Below are 21632 nucleotides of genomic sequence, written 5' to 3'. Positions count from 1 at the left end.
GATTAGGATTCCACTAACTTTTCTTATATATGCATGCTCATTAAAATAAATATTTTCTTTGTATGAAAATTGCTTAGAGAACAACTTTAACCTCCAAATGCGTTAAGACTAATTGGGTAACGGCAACCACATTAGCCTTCAAACCAAGTATAAAAATACTTTCACATTTTAAAACATCATTATATGCTATGAATTCATAGTACTTTAAAAAATCTGGTCGGAAAATGTCATAATAAATTTTGATCTGACACTACAGTACAGTACATATTGTCCATGGAATAATGTTATTCATTGTTTTGGTCTAATGAGAAAAACAAACCCCTGTACACAAAACTTTAATTTAAAATTGCATTTTAAACGTTTGTGTGTCAAGCAAGTTCAAATTCTATCGCAATGTAACCTTTTCAGGGCTTGGTTCGGGGAATAACCAGGATTAACCCGCTCAAGTATTTCCGGCAGCTTAGTTCAGGTTTGTGTGGATTAACAGCTCCGCTATACAAAGTACCATACTTAACGTTGATGTGATGAACTACCACCTTGTCACCGCAGCTATTTGGCTGCAGAAATTTCACCGGCAAAAAATGGGATTTAGAAACAGCTGTTGTTTGGTGGTAAAATAAGGCTCTTTAAGGCGTTTTATTTATTGTGTGTGGATTAGGCTATCATAGCCTATTTCAAAATTTAGTGTAGTGCCAACTTTTCGCCAAATATAGTGCCAGACTTTCTAATTTGATGGACGTGAACTAAAACGCCGACTCACCTTAAAAATGCCAACTCTCACTAAGCTGTTAATGCGATTTTAAACCGGTTTTATCAAGAAATGTGGTTTAACACTGTTAAACTGCTATTTTCTATAAAATAACTTGAAATTACATATTGTGGGGTTTTATTATTCTTCCAGAAAAAACGTTTTGTTGGATGTAACCCTGAATATTCATATCTAATTTGTATTAATGGAGGACCTCAGTAATTCTAAGTTTGACAATCCACCAACTTAGCTGATTCCTAGGCAAATAAAATCAACTTATGAAAACTCGAACTTCACCACAGGCTATGGCCTAGCTTGTACAATAACCCTGATTTTGGTTCCTCTAAAGCAGGGGTCCTCGCGAGCCGTATATGGCTCTTTTGGTGAGGGAATCTTGTTCGCAGATAACATTTAAGCTATCATTCTAGCAAGATTTAAATAAAACTGCACGTTTTAGATTTAAATAAAACTGCACTTTCAAACTGTAATTTCTACTTAGTTAAAACAAACAGTAGCCTAGCAATTGTTTCCGCGCTTCGCGTGAATCCTATTTGTCTGTACGTGGCTGTTAGTCCGTTTTACGGAATCCCTTGTTATCTAAAACGCCCTGTTCGTATCATGGCAGACCGTTAAAGTTTTGCGAACTTTGCTAATGTATTTTTCTCGCCTAGTATGTTGAAACAAATTAAACAGTCCGATTCAAATCACTGTTTTCACCCAAAAAATCGATGTTAAACACTATTACATGGCGCTCATGGAAATAACACCAAAAGTATTCAGCTTTTATGGCTCTCTTAGCTAAACATGTTCCCGACCTCTCTAAAAGTCCCGGTGTGACATCTTGGCAAAATTTATTACAGTCATTCAAACGTTAAGTCAAAAACTAACCATTCATCACTCCTAGCGTCTTGTTTCTCCACAACATATCCAAGGATGTCAGTGTTTCCGCTATCACTTGGTTCCTCCCATTTAAGCGATGCTGAGTTGCCCAAAACTTCTCCCAACTTCACTTGGCGTGGTTTGGATGGGATGTCTAAAGAATGTAGAAGTATACAAAATTTAAAAGTATTTCTCAGCCCATTGGTCACAAACCAAAGTTAGTTTAATTTTGTTGGATCGCTGAAACCGACTTAAGAAGTTTAAATGGTTTAGATTTTCGAGCAAGGTATCTTCACAAGTAGATAAAATTGCGAAACAAATATGCAGACATGGCTTTTACCAAATACCAATTCAACTTGCATTTAATGAAGGTATCATCTTATGTGTTTTGATAACTTTAAGCTTACAAAAGTGAAAGATAGTGGAGTCACCAAATCTTAACTGTTAGACATACGATCAGTGTTTAGTTCGCCGCAAAACAAGGAAAAAGGGTTGAGGAACACTGCTTTAAACCGTACAAACATAAGCCTATAGGCTATTCGTACTGTACTAGCTAAAAATGGTTATAAGTATCGAGTTGGATGGGTGAGAATTACACTGTTCAACAGTGAAGGCTGAAAAGTGACACTTGAAAGCCCAAGAACTATTTTAATTATGTGACGTGTTATATCTTTGAGCACTTTTTGTTTTTGTTATTCAAAAGGTTCATTTCTTGCAACATTTATGCCTCCTTACTGAATGTGATAGTTCGGGGTCCTATTTGGTAAGCTTGGATAAAAACAGTTGACAAGCTTAAAAGTAAGTGCAGCAGATAACGATTTAAACCCGATATCTGAGAAATGGTTCACTCGATGTAACATCAAAGTTTTCCTCTGGCCTAATGGCTTTATGTGATAAAATCCATTAGTGGTTAAGTTTGATAAACAATGCAATGTTGAAAGACACGCAGACATAGTGGAACCAGTGGAGAAGGGTTTAACTGGCAAATTAAAAAATCGAAACATATTTAGAGAAACAGAGCTTTCGCGATTTCTGAAGCGAAAGTTTTAAAATATCGTCAATTATTACTGTTATAATTGGGCAAGATTTAAACTGGCACAAAAATGGACTCTCTGCTATGTTATAATGCCCAATGAATTATTAAATCACGTGTAAAACCTAAGTAACTGAACGGTTCTAATAATTGAGCATTTTAGAAGAAAAAAAGAAAGATTTATTTTTCTTGACAACAACTTTGTTATTTAGCTTATTGAGAAAAGCAGCACCGCCAAATGCGCAACTTTAAAGTTATGTAAAAACAAATTCACCACGTGCTGTTTTCACTGGGCGCGTCGCACAATTCTCATATTCGGGGCATTAAATCCACTTTAAGCGACAAAAATAAACATTTTTCGCGATAGGGATCACACGACGTAACAATCAAGGTGAAACGTCACAAAGAACATCGCGCGACCGATCTAGCGACGAGCGTGACAAGATTGGCGAAAAGTCGCGACAAACAAGTGATTCAGAGGGCGTTTATGGAGGTGTGAAAATGTCGGTTGCATAATCAGTATTAGGTGCGTGTTTTGTTGTTGTTCGCAGCATTTTTTCTTAAGTTTCAGTTCTTACCTACTCCTTCAATACGGTCGCCAACCAAATTTATGATTCAAACACATTTAACGACTTTTTAAAGAAAGTTAATATATTTTGAAAGACCTAAAATTGGATAAAATGAGAAACAGTAAATATGCTGTTGTCAACAAAAGAGAAAATATTTGAAAAAAATGTATTTTAAAGGCACTTTCTTAGCATAACTTTAGCTGAACACAAAATAATCCCAAAGACCATTCAAAGCATTTTGAAAAAACATGATGTTTTTTCAAAGATTTTTCAATATGCAAATCATTTCAAAGATTTACAAAGATTCTAACACTTTTTGGCAACTCTGTTATGCACACCGACAAACACGAGACGAAAAGGACGCACCGTTAAAGGTGTTTTACAAGACTTTAGAACTTAACTTATTAGCTTTTTTAAGTCTACTTGTTAATGACAATATTACGTCATCAGTGAAAATCCCTGGCCCACACGAAGCAAACAATTTTTTGGGAGGGGGTTGGCGATACAAAAGTTTAAGAACTCTGGACTAGGAGCATGCCCGAGATAGGAAACCATGTTAACAACAGTTTCGTATTACAATAATAGTGGGGCAAAGTTACAGGAAACGAAGTATATATTTTAGTCGTTTCCAGACGAATATTTACATTTACCGGTTTCTTGTCGTTGTCAGTCAATTATAGGCATTTATAAGTTTCGATTTCAATAATACGCTCAGTACTATATTTAAGAGTTACCGCAAGCCTTCCTTGGGATTGGGTGATTTGAATGTTTGTAGAACTGAATTTATTTGATATGTTTGTGATTCATACACACATATGTCCTATAGTTGTTATTTTAGAAGTAAACCCCAATTAAACCAACGGTCTGAGACCGAAGATAGACATCAAACCATACATAATTCGTATATAGCCTGAGGTCAATACTATTTACATTTCTATCAAACATGTAATTTTTTCCCCTATTTGCAACACTTTTGTCGCTTGGCTTACAATCTGTAGGTGGCGCTAATTATTTCATATTCTGCTTACTTTATATTTAAGAAGATGAATTATACATAGATCTAAAAGGTTTCATCTCCATCACCACCCTTATTCACACATGAAAAAACGTAAAAAAGAAAAAAACTGCTCACCAATCACCGCCACTTCGACCTTGGACTTTACTACGTCATCGCCGACCTTGAGTTCAAGGTCATAGACTCCGGAATCCCAGCGCTCTGCTTTCCGTATAAATAAGACGCTCGAATCCATCGAATTGCGGATAGCCACGTGGTCTTCAAGGGGCTTTCCCTCCTTGGTCCAAGTTAGTTGGGGCTTGGGTCGGCCCTGTAATTTACATTTAGCATGACGTCATCAAACAATACAATGACGTCATTGGGATTGATCTTGCCAAAAATGCGCAGGTTTGGATATAGGATTAATTCGTTTATTTTAAAACTTTAGTTATGTAAACTTTCTTTTGTTTGAAATACCCTCAAATATTTTTATTAAATATTTTTATTTTTATCTGAAGGAGGGTGAAAATGTGGCTGATATTTGGGTAAAGTTAGTACAGTCTACCAAAAAAAAAACTAAAAATAAACTAAAAACCTTGTAAAACCCAATCTTCCTAACTAAAAAGGTTTAAATTGCAAATATCTACTACAGATTTTTTGTTAAATTCACACAAGTTTGACTTAAAATGAAGTTTTTCTACTTCGTTTAAAAAGAAATCAGCAACAAAAAACAAATAAAAATACCAATCGATGAGTAGTTTGTCAAACATTTCAAGTATCACTTTAAACCGACTGAACTCTACTATTTATTATTGTTTTATTTCGTCAAAGTGGCCACTGTTTTGTCATCAACAAGTTAGGTTTCAGCAAAGGTTCGTGGAGGTTTAACGTTGCTTAAATTTTTGCAGAGCAACATCAAACATTTAAATGCCGACAGCTGCCAGAGATTAAGCACTTGTAATAAAATTCTATTTATCTCGATAGCGGAATATCAGCATTAACTGACAGGCCTGACAAGCTATTTGTTTTTGTGCATGCAAAAACCCAAAAATGCGATGAAAGATTGGCCGTTTGGAAAAATGTGCAAAGCAGGAACAAAAATTTCTTGCGAAGAATTTATTTGTTTTTTTGAAATGCATAGGTCGAACGTCGCATCACTTATAAGGTCGCCCTTATGACTTATGATAAGTCATGCTCGAATGATATATTTGTATATTGATAATATTTCAATGGCATACCGACAGGATATATATAAAGGAAAGTGTTTTAAATATGGACGACTTGAGTTGTTTTAAACTGGCTCCTCAGTGCTCGTTTAAAGTGAAAAAAACTCACAGTAAAAATGATATTAACAAGAGATTGCCCTAATTACCTGGTAAGGAACATTGACGTGCAGTTTCGCTCCGACCTTGACCTTGACCGGCTTTAGCAGGTGACGCGGCAAAACGATCTTGGCCTCCTCTGAAAAACACGCATGACGTCATTAGAGTGACGTCAATAACATTGGTGGGTGTGTAAACTACTATCTCTGAAACTATCGGGTCGTTACCTTATATAATTTTATTTTCTAAAAAGGTCGATGACTTAGAAAATAGTAAATTAACAGCTGAAATTCCTTATTCAAGCAAAGTTTATATTTATACCTTTAAAATAAATGTTTTTCAGATTTTAATTTTGTCAGTATCACTATATTGACGCTAGGTTCCATTTGGTTTTAAAGTAAATGCCGTACTTTTTTTTAAATATAAGTCGGCAACGGGTTAAAATATAAAGTATCGGTCATCTTTAGTGTAGACAAGAATTTAGCTGATAAACATGCTTTGTTAAACCCAATTTAGGCATGGTTTGGTTAAAAAAAACATCTAAAAAGTCCAACAACAAATTATGCAATAGCGGGTAACGAAATGTTAAGAAAAATGATTCGTCAAACTTGATTGAACTATAAAAACAACATGTTTTTGACTTCAGACAAGAATTACGTAAAAAAGAGCGATTCGTTGCCCAAATCTGTTTCCATCCGGATAACATTATTTATACAAGGATTTTGTAATTCTATAAAAACACATTTACAAACACCAATTACATGAGAGAGTATAGGTCATTATCCTTTGCTGCTGACGTACTACATTTTCATTTCAGCACGTCCATAAAACAAAACAACAAGGTCTACATCAAAAAATGGAGCGCTTTTAGCAAATAACAACTTCAGTTTATGCAATGTTAGCAGTTACTTGCTAAAGAGAAATGGTCAGTTCACCGTAAACGTGTTTTCCTGCCTGATTTTGCTGGCAGATGTGAACGTAATGAGTGGTTGCTCTGGCGTTAAATGCACAACACCGATTTACTTTATCTTCGCGTAAATAAAGATAAAAAGTTGCCGCAGCCCAACAGGATTTAGATTGGATCGCTTTCAAGGAAAAGAACGTGCAACTGTGCGGCCTTCTCTACGTCATAATGGCCAGTTTGATGTCACACAGGGATAACAATCAAAACAGATTTTCGTGATTGTTGGAGTGTTTAATGCCAAAAACGACCACATTTGTGAAGTTTTTGTCCTAACATGGAAAGAGTTATTTGTATATGGACTCACTCTTTGAATATTCTCCTTATATCTAATAGGCGGATTCACTGACGGCGAATTTCGATTTCAGACAGACCGTCTTGTGGGAGATTTCAAGCATTTTGTCACGCTTTTATGCCACTGTGATGCAGCCTGACTTATCTAAAGCTACTTATTCTAAAAATATTCAATAGTTTATGGAGAAACTTGGTCGAAATGACTTTTCCATATGTTGTTGACATACTAAAAAACCTGTACTAAACAGTCTTTGAATCTTTCTATATATATTAAAAAAGTGTGGTCATCAAATTTAAGGTCTTTGAAAGGCCTAACTTATCTTTGAAATTTTTTCAAATCCTCTTGAATTTTTTTCATAAAACTGTGTGGCAACAGGTTGTTTTATTTGTAAATGATTTTCTTAAAAGTTGTTTGTTTATATCAACCGGTTTCTTCATTATAGGAAGAGGTGAAAATTGTCAAATTTAAAAAGATAAACAAGCGTTAAGAAAGTGAGATTTTTGCAGCGTCACCAGACAATTTCCTGCCAAATTTTACCCAAAACACTTCCTACAAAGTTGTTCCAGACGCTCGGTAAATCTCCTGTTTTCCTGTTTTCTGGCCAAAGTCAAAGCGGCGACTTTAACAAATTCTTATCTGACCGATAGCATCTTAGAAAGCGTGAGCCGCGGATGTCTTGGTACGACTTGGTGACCAACAGCAGTATTGGGCAGTTTTGTCGACGCTCCTTATATGGGCATTGGACAACACGGTTGGTTGTGGCTAATAGAACCTTGTGTCAAGCATAATTGTTATGAGAAATATAATATCAAATCTACAGCAGCAATTAAGCTAAGCTTGTCGCCATACAAGCTGACATCCTTTAGGACAGGGGTTCTTAAAGTGGGGTCCAGGGACTTGGGGGTCCGTAAATTAGTTTTAGGGGGTCCATAAAAGCCTACTTGAAATATTAGTGTAAATTTTAAAAGTAATCATTTTTTCAAAGAAAGCAGTAACTAAACGGTTTTGCACTGACTGTATTTAGACTTTATTTCGCTTTCACATTTTTTTAGACCGCAATCAACAGATTTATGAAGTTCATTTGTATTGTGACGTCAATTTATGACGTCATTTTTTGAAAAATGTTGCCTATGGTGGTCCACGCGACGTCAAAAACAATTTTAGGGGTCCGCGGTAAAAAAGAACCCCTGCTTTAGGAAGAAGTTAACAGCAGCACTTTTATTCTAGTATCGTTTGCACCAGGCCACGGATGTCCGATCATATCGGATGGCCGATGCCAATTGCTAGCATCTGTACTTGTCACAAATACAAAGGAATAGTACATTTCAAAGATTTTATCAAAGCCCATACACAAGTAGGAATCATTTTTGTGAACCTTTTTATTAAATCTGATAATGGTTGGAGGTTGTAGTAAGACGTAGAATGAATATCAACGTCCGTACAGATTATGGGTAGCATTTTGTGAACGTTTCGAATATATTTTTTGAAAACGAATAAAGATTTATTCAAAACGTTTAAAATGCTACTTACTTCTGTACCGACTTTGATATTGATTCTACTTCTAAGTACAACCTCCGACCCTGCAACGATGCCAACAGTTTCAAGCCATAGTTTCCATTGGCAAAGGTCAACCAGCCTTAGGTTAGCAGCGCTTATGGTCGATTAAGAGAATCTCAGATATCGCGTTCGTGCGATAAGGAAGTAAAATCGCGCGAAGCGGACATCCGATGTTCTAGAATGCTTCCTGTTTGTCAGCGCGCGACACGCGATCTTGCCTTATGATGTCACAGTAGGGCGCGCGGTGACCTGAGTCATTTTCGCTTTTCGGTTCCAGGGAAAAGGAATTACGGAGGAATTTGTGTCGAGAAAAAATGCGGGTCGGCGTTTGGTGAGTTCTATGATATTTTCTTGATTTTTGTGATATACTGTAGTTGAAAAGTTATTTTTGACGAAAAATAACAAGAATTTGACGAAAAATTGACGGACGCCGCTTCATTAAGCCTGAGACCTTAGTTAACGAAATTCAACAAAATATTCTTTTACGATTCAAGACAACAATGTGTAAAAACTTGAAAGAATGTGGGAAACTAAGGCGTAGAGCACATAATTAAGATTTAGGACATAACTAACTATTTTTTTCTCTTGGTTTCAAAAAGTGTTGTCGAACATACCGTGTTACGATCCAAGTAATAGAATTAAAAATTAGTTTCAAAGTAACAAAAACAAATAAAACTGAACCAAGATGGATGAAATTTAACTTGGCCACGAATTTTCTTAAAAATATTTTTGTTTTCTTAAATTCTTTGGTATATATTTCACTATTGTATTTTTTAAATTCTCTTTGCAATTTTGTTTCATTTGTAATATTTACTTTTTTTTCTTTCGCTGGAGATTAAATAGGTTTAAGGCAGGGGTGTCCAAAAAGCGGCACGCGTGCCAAATGTGGCACGAGACCTAATAAAAAATGGCACGCAAGCCCTCCCCCAAAAATACTAAAATTGTGAGCCAATTGCCAAAAAAGCTCAATTTGTTATTCAGTCAATTGTCAAAAAATACTAAGTTTGTTATACAACCAATTGCCATTGTTTGTTCACAATATAAAACAATAGGGGCAAACACGACAACCAACAATTACTTTTGATATAGTAACATTATACTGTGTGGAGGCTAGCATTCACATAACATAATATAGCTTGGTGTGAAGAAACAAAAGTCAGCTCACCGAGAGACACTTAGATGTAGTGATGCGCATTTCTACTAGACAGTTTTTTTCAAGTTTAAATAAACGTTCTTATTTTTGGTAAAAAAACGCTTTTATGATTAAAAATAATTGGTTCGGTTACGAAACTTTGGCACGGGAAGAAGTTATAAGATAAAAATTGGCACGCCGGCATGTTTGAGTTGGACACCCTTGGTTTAAGGTGTAGAACCGGTGAAGTATTCGAACTCGGACAACCGAAACGTCAAAAGTTCAGCGATTCCCGCCCACGCATTTTCACCGCATTTTGATTTCAAGCAGTCATCGAAAAATCCGTGCCAAGGAGAAAAAATACCCGACCCTACACTACTGTCATGATTTTTTAGATAAATATTTTGTTAAAAAAAATGCTCCAAAAATTTGTGAACAATCTCTAGAAAATTAAATTTATAAATCATTCGAAAAACAGATAAAGATAAAAACAGACCTTCCAAAACCGTTTAAGTAATAAAAAAGGTATTTTTTTTAAACCAAGAAACAAAAAAGAGACCAAGAACTCTCAGTGACAACCGTAAAACCATATACTCGTAAGAAAAGGTTGGTCCAAACCAAAAAAAAAGATACCCTCATTACCTGAAAAAGCAGAAAAAAAATGCATCGTTAACATTTGCTAACACGCTTAAGGTGCACTATGTTTAAATCAATATTTTAAGTGAGGTTTGAATATGTTTTAGTCACACTAACTGATGATGATACAAGTGCGATTTGAAACGTCTTTATATAGGTGACGATTTACTCGACCGATTTGACTTATTTTCAAGTTTATTTTTCAAGCTTTAATATATCGGAATTATCACTTTCATATAAAAAATACGCACACGCATTTCTATCGTGATCAGTTAATGTTTATTAACCAACGATTTTAAGGGAGGTTTTAATAGATTTCAGTCACATCAAGTCACATCTGATTTTGATACAAGTGCGATTTGAAACTTGTTTTTCAGTGTGGTGCCGGTTTACTTGATCATTTCCAACGTTTAACATTTATGTGGAAGTAAATCTACTTGTCACTTCCGTTATAAAAAAAAGAAGAAAAAAGGTTCGTCTGATCTCGAAGCGTGACGAATCGTTGTGAGCCTAACTGATCAGATGTTTATCGGATGAGCTCAGCGCTAGATCTACGATCGACAAAATCGTCGCTTGTCGCCCGGCCGCCGCGAGCAAATTACAATCGGACTCGTGACGCGACAATATGCGCTCTGTGACGTAGATAATCGTCGCGACATTTTTGGCAACACGACTGGAAAAAATGTTATTTTAAGGAAAAAGGTCCTTCTATACTGTTTGTTTTTCAAGTTTTTTTTTTTTTTTTTTTTTGTATTCGTGTCTTTTATTGTGAAGTATTTTTTTCATGTTATTTTTCCAATTATTTTTAACCTGACGAACTGTATTTTTTACATTGAAATTATGTCGGGCAGCATTCATTTTTAAAACAAGGTAAGTTAAAAAAACTAATTAGGTTTACATTTCAACCAGTAATCATGCAAACTTATTGTTGGCCATAAGCTTTCAAACAATAAATTTTAAATATTTTGCACAAAAATCGAATGGTTTCTGTATACGTGCATAGTGTTGGGCTAATACTAATATGTGTGGAGCTGTACACAGGCCAGATCACAGTGGAAAATTTATGTTTTAAATCTTTTTACGTCCTGCTACCAAATTGGGTCATTCGAGAAGGATAAGTTACATATATCTATAATATTATTGTTATGAATGAGTATGCCGTAATTGTTGGTCAGTACTACGTCAGCAGGGCTGATCACAGTGTATACAATGTGGACTCCATGGCTCGGTTGGCCGACCACTATTTAGCATTTTTTTTCGCCAAAACTGTCAAAACTTATGCCAAATCCCGTTGCTTCTGGATTTTAGATTGTTTACAAAACTTCTAAATAAGGATTATTATTTTATTTTCTAAAAATATGCATGGGTGAATGCTCAGGGCACAGCCAAAAAAGATGAAGTTACATAAAAAGCTATACTGTATTGTTTTTAAATAGATACAGCGAAAAACATGTTAATGTTAAAGGTAACCCTAAAATAATAAAAATCAGTGAAATCTAACAATCTTAAAAAAACATAAAGGTAGCTCTACTTCGAACTTTGTACCGGCCCTGTAAATGAGCATCGGCAGGTGAAATTACGGGGCCCGTGGTTACACGCGTTTAGAGGTCGAAAAAGTGACCTTGAGGAGAATATGATTCCGAATGTAACTGAGCGATTGAGTTGTCACGATAGGATCTCAACATCGGACGTTCAACCTTATGATTGCCGGTTGCAAAAATAGTCGGTTTTGCAGAATGCCTTATATGGAGTTTTCTCTGGAACTTGGCGGTTTTTTGTGGGTTATTTTGCTAAAAATTATATGGAGGAGAAACTTTACGCGAAGCAATAAGATTATACCTTGTGGAAAAATTTGGAAATTTTACAATTTTTACCATCAGTTTGTTTTAATAATCTGCAAATAGCACAAGTTTGTTTATTTAAAAAATTACCCCGGTCATATTTTACATGGTTGCTACTTAAATTAACCTCGCTAGGTTTTGTTACAAATGTATGATTGAGCAGACATGAATTCTCTTGAAAAACAAACGTGTAAGAAATAAACCCTGATTATTAAACCCTATAACACAAACGAGGCTGCTTAATCGACTAAACTTTTAGTTGTTTATGCCCAATGTTGCGAAAAGTTTGTTTTTTTACTGCGCTTTAAACGCATAGATATATGGAAAAAGGCAGAACAAAAGTTTCAAGGAGATCATTAGTCATTTTGAAGTGTTTTTACTGCTGATGTAAATCTTATTGTGCTGATCAGAACGACCCAGATACAAAGTCTAACTCAAGAGGTCAAAACGAGTAACATTTGTGCGAATTACGCAACTTTTAGCGCACTTCTTACGTCGTTAATTCAAGCATAGCAAACAAGTTAATGCAATCTCCAAAGAATCTCAACCGAAAGCCCTCTACGTACGCAAGAAAGTCGACCGAACAGGCGATTCCCCGCACAAAAACATCATGTTGTGATACCAACACTGCAAATTGGATTATAGACTCAAGCAGGTCTTCAGCAGTTCAGTAAGCACGTGATAGAGCTTATTAAAACAACCGTAAGCAGAAATATGGTTGGGGCATTGTTGCAACCTTCCAGTAAGACAAAACGTATTGTGGACGTCATAATGGTTGAAAAGAAAGTAGAATTTTAAGACCACAGACAATCAGGCACTATGGTTTTAATTGTTTTGAACGCATTTTCAATCAATTTTCAGTTTTTTTCTGTATAGGCTTTAATGTTTTTTCTCAGCCTAGCCTTATAAATTCAATTATAAAGGTGTCAATATCAAACTCTGGTATTTTAAAAGAGTATAACAATGCCAAATTAATATGTGCTTGTGTTTTTCGTGAAGTCTTTCCATGAACTTTAAACCATTAAGTAGATTTTAAAAACCGCCATTTGAATTACGTGGTGAACTGCGCACGAGACTCTAGATGCCACGTAATTACGTCTGTGCCTCGCACCAATGACCTGAGCAGGTGCAATTCTGCATCATAATTAAGCCGATTAATAATTTATTTAGTTGTGTTATATTCTTGGGTATAGATCGTGTTTATTTGTACTTAATTTACTTTCGAGTAAATTTTATTTACATTTCGTAATACGGCTGGTGGTATTAATCGAAAAAAGTTTCTATATTTAACCCATTTACATAAATATGTTGAACCTTGACTCTAATAATGAATAATTTCCAACAATGTTACAAATAAGGATTTTCTGGGAATAAAGAAGACATGCTAAATGCTTAAAGACGCGAACATTTAACCCATTTATCACCTTGCTTATGACTCACGTCGAAATGCCACCATCTTGTTTCGGTATTTACGCCCAACTAATCCTGAGCGGTGCGGGCGTGCGTGCGTGCAAAACGAGAGAGGCCTACGTCACAATGCGTCACTGTGATGGCACAGAGCTCACGAAATGGCCATTAGCCTAAGCTAGGAAGTTTGGGCGGAAATCAGGTGAGATTTGAAGCTGTGATTAGGATCACGATGTGCCCCTGCAGATGGAAGTGAGGTGTCAAACATTAGACGCGTTCGGCAATCTTTTGATGGCGCCAAGTGACAGCAAAGAGCAGCCGAGATAAGCTAATCACCCAACAACAAACGCATATGCTTCATTTCCTTAACCAGCCCTACCTAGGCCGCTGTATATGGCCGCTTTCTGAGTAGTAGACTTACTTTTTTAACCACGGATTTTTGCTTTCTTGTAGCTTTAAGTTTAGTTAAAAAATCACCTAAATTCAACCTTTTTTTTAAGTTTGTTTTGGTTTTATTTTTGTATCTTTAAGCTTTATAGCAATTTGTAACTTTTTAACCCCCCTTTTTTCCTTTTATGGCTCTTAACAAATTGCTAGGCCACATGTATTATTGTTTAGTGCTAAAATAGCACAAAAGAAGGTAAAATAATAAAGAGATTCTATTCAAGCCTTTAGTTACTTGAAAAAGGATAAAAACAGCCTAAAGCTTATTTTAAAAATAGGCCTGGATCTTTCAAACGGCCACGGAACATGAACGTTTTGTCCCTAAGCGGATATTAACAGTTCATTGATGTTGTGACACTTCGATGCTGAACTTTAAAGTGTTTTGTCCACAAAACAACATTTTCCGAGAAAAATGCGGCTATTAATATTGGCCTTTAATTAACTGAAAACAAGTTTGTTAAAAGTCCACTCTGAGAAAGTTTTTTATGTTGAACAAACAATACAAATTTGACGTTTTTTTAATTTGTAGTTTTACTCCAAATATATTTATAAAAACAATCGTAAATGTCATTTTTTTGATTTCTTGTGCAAAACATATCAACTAAAAAGGCTTTAAAATTGAATTCGGCCCTAAATATTTAACAGAATGAAATCGCGCATATGTTTTTATTGCACTAAATATTTCAGTGAGACGAAAAGATCAACCCGATGATAAACTCTAGCAGACCAACCCAACAAAGTAGCAATTATATGAGGCTTGCCTTCTAGATTTTGGGCGTGTGAGCTATTAGCAGAAGTCAGGGCCGGCGTGAAATCGAAATCCAAAACGTAACACTGATGCTCGCTCTTTGCGATTCAACACAAACTGAAGTTTAAATTAAAGGGGAATTTCAGAAAGTTCAGGGGTCACAGCATATTTGTTCTTCTTACTGGTGTATGTTTTAAGATAGCTTAAAACAGCTTAAACATCAAACGAGCGTGGAATGTTTATATCTTCAAATGCAGGTAATGACTAACATTGACAAACCAAATCCCAACGACTCCGAATAGCTTAAGTAAAAAAAATCTGGCTTATTTCCTGTTTGTCTTTAACATTGGCATTACTGTAATACGAATATTAAGAACAGGACAAAAACAAGGGTAGTAAATTCGCCCAATGACTGCAACCAAACCAGTCGTAAAAGGACAAGACAGTTCACTTTGATTGCTAGACATCGAAGAAAGATTTCAAAAGGATACATACACATACGTGTACAACAACCGAAATCTTGCCCTTCTGAAGTCGTTTTTTGACCCACGATAATGACTTACGTAGCACAACAAACAACAAAAGGCTTCTGGCGTTAAATAGATAGTAAACACTAAAAAAAACAAAGGTCTCGGACAGTTGCGCTTGGGTCTATGAATTGGTTTTCAAGGCGCTTTCCCCAAAAATCATGAGATGTTACACAACAGCACTTTACAAGACAGCAGCTGGCTTACGACCATGACTGCTTCAAACAAAACGTCGCACATCCAAACAAGGATGGCAAAAGACTCTGCCCAAATCTTCCGCCAATCTCAGGGCTGTTCAACTTCTGCACAAGATAAAATCACAAGCGTCACAAAAAGAGGCTGATTTGTCGCCAAACGATTCCCAAATAGGGCGTTGGTCACCAAAATCACCGCAGTCTTGAGCCTAAAGACCGACGTCCTAATTCGTCCCTAGTAGGACCGGTTGTGTTGTGTTTATGTCTCAAAGGTGCAGACGTCACTTTGATGAATGGCCTCCCTACAAGCCACTAATCACTCGAGCATGGTTGGCAAGATGCGGGTGATAAGTTGATTTGCAGACAACATGAGCAGATGTGGACACTCTAGACCAGGTCTGGGCAACCTACGGCCCCGCCAACGCAAAGCATGCGGCCCGCGACGTGGTTTACAAACTGGGAACGAGGCCATTCCTCATATTTGTTTGGCTATTTAAACAAGGTAAAAGCATTTTTTGCGCTTGCTCATCCATCGAGTGTAAATTGTAAATTACTCTAATTTTATCATTGATTAACAGACGTTGCGGTTGCTATAATAAGACACGTAACGTCTACACAGATAAAATTTATCGGTTCGCAGAGACATTTTGAGTTTGATTTTGACCCGCGACTAGAAAAAGATTGCCCACCCCTGTGGTCAAGACTCTAGGGCAGAGGTTCTCAAACTGTGCGTCCCGACGCTCTGTGTGTCGTTTTAATTTTCCAAGGTCGTCGTATAATGACTTCGTTTTGTATCTACCGCAAATAGATCATGTTTTTCCTCAACAAGCAAAACAAATGGCTTTCGTTTACGAATTTTAGTGAAAATTAGTAAAATTTATATTTTAGGGTGCGCCGCAAGTTCAACGAACTTTTAAGAGCATCGCAAAAAAAGTTTCAGAACCACTGCTGTAGATACAGAACAAAGCTAGCAATTCAGACGCTATTAAAATATTTTAAAAGATCTTTTAAGTGTCTGGCCTGAATTGCTAGCTTTGAGTATTCTGCTGTTATACTGATCAGGAATCAACATTTATCTTGCAAGGGTCAAGGGGATTTCCAATATCACATATTTAGTGCACCACTGGTCTAGAATTAAAGATTGGGAAAAAATTGGAATTCTACGCCGCTGGGTGAAATATTAAATAACTGAAGGGTGCGAAAAACACAGAGGCTTGTAACGCTTCCAAATCTTTTGATCTCCAACTTAGTCATGAACAGATAAAACTTTTATTAAACCTTTGCCAATCCCAATTCCTTATTAAACAAAGCTAAAAGTAGAAGCTGTGCGTGGTGGATTTTTTTCACCTTCACACAAGTATAGGGCGCAATCTACACCGGTTGTGATACACTTCCAACTTTGTCGATTCCTTATGACGTCATGTTAAGATAAAACTGTGATCAGATCTTTGCCAAGTTGTGTACGTTGATAATAAAAATAAAAATGTTGCGGCGCTGGCGATTATATTGCCAGATTTAAATCAGATATACGGGGCAATATACATAGGTGTCACACTGTTTTGATTCAAAATACGCCATGATAAGATAAAACCAGTATTAAATTGTGGCCACGTTGTGTACCTTTATAATAAACTTTAAAAAAAGATTTCTGCGCCGCGGGCAAAATATTTCCCATTGATAAGATGGTATTTTAGGTATTGGCTGCAATATACAGAGTCTTAATTACGTCGTGATTGCATTGACAGCAAAAATGAAAAAAAAATTGGATTTTTGTTGTATTTAATCTGCAGTTGGACGATACATCGGTAGTTATTTTTTAAAAAAACTTCGAAGTACAGTGCAAAACAATTCATATAGTACCGTTGCAACCTGTACGTGCACAGCTATGAGCAATCAAAGGCTATCTTCCTTTGGAGTTAACTGTTCTTTTAACATTTTCATTCAGGTGAAAAAATGCTGGCCACTGATATCAGCTTAGTTATGGACGGAACTGAAGATCTGAACGGTATCATCAACATCGAGAGTAAGTATTGTTATTTTTCTTTCTTACAAGACACGTGTTTCAATTTGACATTTTGGCAAATTTTTGGATTTTTTTTTCGATTCATTGGACCCAAAGATTATAGAAAACGTATAATTAGTTGCCGCTATAGTGGTCAAGGCAAATGATACAAAGTGAAGTAAGGTTTTGCATATCATGTTGGCTTAGCTAACATGTGAAACTAACCAAAACAAAGCACTACAAATTATACCCAGTAGCCCAGTTGTGGCCGAAAGATAAGCTTGCATAATTTTCTAAAAATGTCGAAATTCACGATCACCTTCACCTTCACTTGATAGTTGATGGAGATGTGTAATTAGGCTGGCACGAGGCAACTATCAACCGAACTGACAAGTGAAAACTAACACACAGCGAGATTATTTGCAACGCCAGACAGTTGTGCTGGTGGTGGCCATTCATCATATAGTTGTTGTTTCAGGTCTAAGTTTTAGGCAAACAACATCTGCTTTTCCGATCCACTTTTTTTATTTTAAGAGACGGTATTTCTAACTATATTTCGACTTTATTGTTAATTCTCAAAGAAACTTAGTATTATCTTGATAAGCTATCACACAACGGTGCTTCATTAGGTAAAAGTAGAAGTGCAACTCAATTTGTCGATAAACAACAGCGCCACCCAACTTTAAACAAATACGCCATTAACAAAAACTTCAACTTACCGACGCTAATTATAGTAATTTTGCGGTTTTTACCAAATTAACACCCATTCCGACCATATTTTCCCTGGGTCACATGCTACAAACCCAACCTTAAGTAACCAGGTGTCAATATCAACCAAAACGTGAACTTACCGACCACAGCAGCGCACACGACTGGTCCGATCTCAGCAAAGCCGCTAGTTCCAGCTCTGTTGAGAGCCGAGAGACGGAACTTGTACTTCTTGCCGGTGACCAGCTTATCCAGGAGGATCTTGGTGGTGGAGTTTGGAAGAAGATCGCTCTCGTGAGCCAACTTCCACTCTTCCGGATCGCTTCCCACTAATAGTTGCTCCAGCTGGGTAGAAAGTGAGAAAATGTGTTTGGAAAACATGTAAGTTTGACAGGATGTTAGTTTTAATATTGTATTTATTTGTAGCTGGTCAAACTAGAAGGCAAACTAAAAAAGTCGAGTGACTTGCTACCTACTTCTGCATGGGCTTTGATGTTTATATTACGTCTAACTATAACCTCCAACCATTATCTTGAAATTTATTTGAAACATTCAAAATGCTTCCTACTTCTGTATGGGCTTTGATGAATATTTTACGTATAATTACAACATTCAACCATTATGCTCCGGACAAAAAGGGATCTAGTAGATTGGAAAGTTAGAAAATGTAATAAAAAAAAAAAAAGATCTAAAACCGATATTTGATAAAAAAAAACAGATTGCGAATCGAAATAAACCTAAATATTAGGATCATTTAAAAAGTGTGCCATGGTTTAAAAACCTTGAGTAGAATGCTGTATTTTACTACTAAACTTTAAACTAAAATATTTTTCAATGTAAAATATTCATTTTAACTTACAGGACAAACAAAAGATCTAAAACCGGTAATTTGGGTAAAATTTTGGTGACATAATTTCTGCAAAACTTCTTGTTGTTAATCAACACAGTAAAACTGCACGGCGCGTCAACAGTTTGTAGAAACCTAATACAGATACCGATGTTATTACGATTTTCCAAAACAAATGACCCTAAAACAACTCGATATCGCCATCTAGCGTCACAGATTTTAACACCAAGAGTGCCAGGGCTGATCGAGGTTTTCGCTTGTCGTGCTGAGGGTAATATGTAAAATTACGTCACTAAATGACGTCATAAATTAAGCAAATTTAAGAAAACGTGCTCTCTCCAGACTTGGGCAATTGGGTTTATTTTAGTTTTTTTAAATTACAAGAGAGTTAGAATAACCCGCATTTTGCTCTAATTCATGGAATTAGAAAACTAGAATAAACCAGTTGTCCGATTCTGGCTTGCCCAGAACAGGCTCAAAACACAAACTAATAGCGCTTTTGAGTATTCTGTTTATTGAATGCAGCAACTCCTAAATTGTGAACAACGGCAACTTTACCTTGTATCCATCTAAACCAGCGGCACCAATTTCCGCTGGAGGAAACCATGCGAGTTCCAAGCTATCGTCGGTCGCTGATGAAACTTTGAGTCCGGTTGGTTCACTGCACGGAGCTGCAATATAAGCGAGTTGTTGCAATGCTTTAGTGATAAGAACACTTAGAAAACTAAATACATTTTTTATCTAATTTTTCCCATAACTGCTACCGTGTCCAACGGCATTTTTTATTCTGTCATTTTAAGACTAAGTAAAGAATTTGAATTTAAAGATTGACGCTTGTTGGTTTACAAAGCTTAAATTCGAAATTTTGTATTTTTTGTTACATTTTTAACCTAGGACTATTACATCGTTAAATTAAAAAAAATAACTACAACAGTAGCTGATTTACTCCACAAGATTTAGTTTAAAGGTGTTATGTTTTTGAATATTTTTAAAGACTATTATAAAACCCCAAATTCACGAGACAACCACGTTTTCTAGTAACTTTCGATAAGCTTCCACCAGCAGGCCTAAAGTACTTAAAACAAACAAATATTTTTCTATGCAGCTGTTAATTGAACACAATTTGATGTACTTAACGAAACATGGAAAAGTTTACGCATTACGTAGTTTATGCTGTCATGGTCTACAAGGAAAAAACACAGTTGGTACGACTTGTTAACTATAAAAAAATACAGATAAACAATAAAAAAATGTTTTTTTGAAAGGTATAGACAGTTGGATATTAAGTGTTAAGGAAAAATCAATAAAAATAAATATGCATATTAAAGCATCCTAAATTTGTTTATTATATCCAAAAATCTATTTCTTTTTTACCTTGATTGATTTTTTTAACGCATAGACAGATAAGTAAAAAAATGACACATTTCGTGAAGAACGTTTCGCTGCCAAAAACACAACCGTTTATTTATATACGGAAAGCAAAGTTCTCCCAAAATCGACACTAAACCCCGCTACTGTGCATTCTGTCATCGACTCCAGCAAATGTTTGAAGCACTTTGGTCAGAAAAGTGCAATTAGTCACGAGCCCCGATCCGCTGGCTTATGCCGGCCCTACACAGTGTTGACCACTTAATCTGAGGTAAGCTAGCGCAAACAACACTGTTCCACTTGTCTGCCCTACACTGCTATCAAAGCAAGGTGGCTCCGTTTGACGTGTAGGCGATGACCACAGGGGCACATTTAACGCTGGCACATTCTCACTTATGAATGGCTGTCCTGGTAAATATTGAAATCAAACCTTTATTTTGAAAGCATAATAATTAAAGACCAATCTGGTAAATAACTTCAAGTGATGTTAAGGCATTTTTTTGAACACTACTGATACTGTTGCTAAAATTTTTGGTGTAACTTGCGGAATCAAAGGCGAAATGTTAACTAATAGCTTGCCATCTACATCGCTATTTATAAATATATTAGTATGAAGATCTTTTAGGAAAAAAATGCAATATATTTACCCACAAACAATCAATAATAAACTAGTTTGTGGAATATATGGCACTTAAAGTGGGTGTTTAACTTGTTTAACAATACTCTGGTGAAGGGCACAGTTAGAATTTTTTTAATAAACAGGAGTCCTTAAAACTTTTTTAACGTAAATCCCTAAAAATAGTTGTGGTTCGTGTGGACCAAGGTCGAAATGATTTTGTTTAGTTGACGTTATAAATTCATCTTAGAAAAAGTAGGCTTAAGAAACCTGCTGTTTTCAGTCCGACAAATGAAAAACTTAATGGAGTCATGATCGTTGTTTTTATTAAACTATTTTCTTTTAAAAAACTTCACTTCTTAAATGTAACACTAACTTTGACCTTCATGGACCATGGACCCCCTAACTACTTCACGTACCCCCTAAGGGAGTGCTTCTCAACCAGTGGGTCGCGCAGCATTTCTGAATGTTATAGGTTTTAAATTATTGCATTATCATTACTTAACAGTGAGTGTGAAACCTCGGCCTGATCTGATAATATCCAATTTCAAGGTCAAGTTTCGCATTAAATTACATAAGTATGCATTGTTTTTTCTCATTAATTTGTTTTTTATTCGTTTGGCCTTATTGTGAGTCGTACAATAAAACTTGAATTAAAAGTGGGTCAAAAAAGTATTAAAAGTGGGTGGCGAACTAAAAAAAGGTTGGGAAGCACTGCCCTAAGGGGTCCGTGGGCACAGTTTAAAAACACTTGAATGCATTTTTTTAATTGGTTTTTTAACGCCTTTAAACAGAAAGAATCTT

General features: G+C 36.0%; 1 protein-coding gene across 1 annotated transcript in view; it reads right to left on the bottom strand.

Annotated features, from left to right (window-relative positions):
• Positions 1–21632, bottom strand: part of LOC146157619 (myosin-binding protein C, fast-type-like) — a 56141-nt gene that overhangs the window by 11952 nt on the left and 22557 nt on the right. The window contains exons 19-23 of the mRNA XM_083388278.1: positions 19403–19515; positions 18141–18342; positions 5596–5684; positions 4362–4554; positions 1637–1781 (exon numbers count right to left, since the gene is read on the bottom strand). Of these exons, the coding sequence (XP_083244404.1) occupies positions 1637–1781; positions 4362–4554; positions 5596–5684; positions 18141–18342; positions 19403–19515 (742 nt within the window). The remainder of the gene's footprint in view (positions 1–1636; positions 1782–4361; positions 4555–5595; positions 5685–18140; positions 18343–19402; positions 19516–21632) is intronic.

This window comes from Ascidiella aspersa, chromosome 4, assembly GCF_963924565.1.
Source record: "Ascidiella aspersa chromosome 4, kaAscAspe10.2, whole genome shotgun sequence".
Classification (NCBI taxonomy): domain Eukaryota; kingdom Metazoa; phylum Chordata; class Ascidiacea; order Phlebobranchia; family Ascidiidae; genus Ascidiella; species Ascidiella aspersa.
Note: the sequence above shows the minus strand (reverse complement) of the source record. Positions and strands in the feature narration are given on the sequence as shown.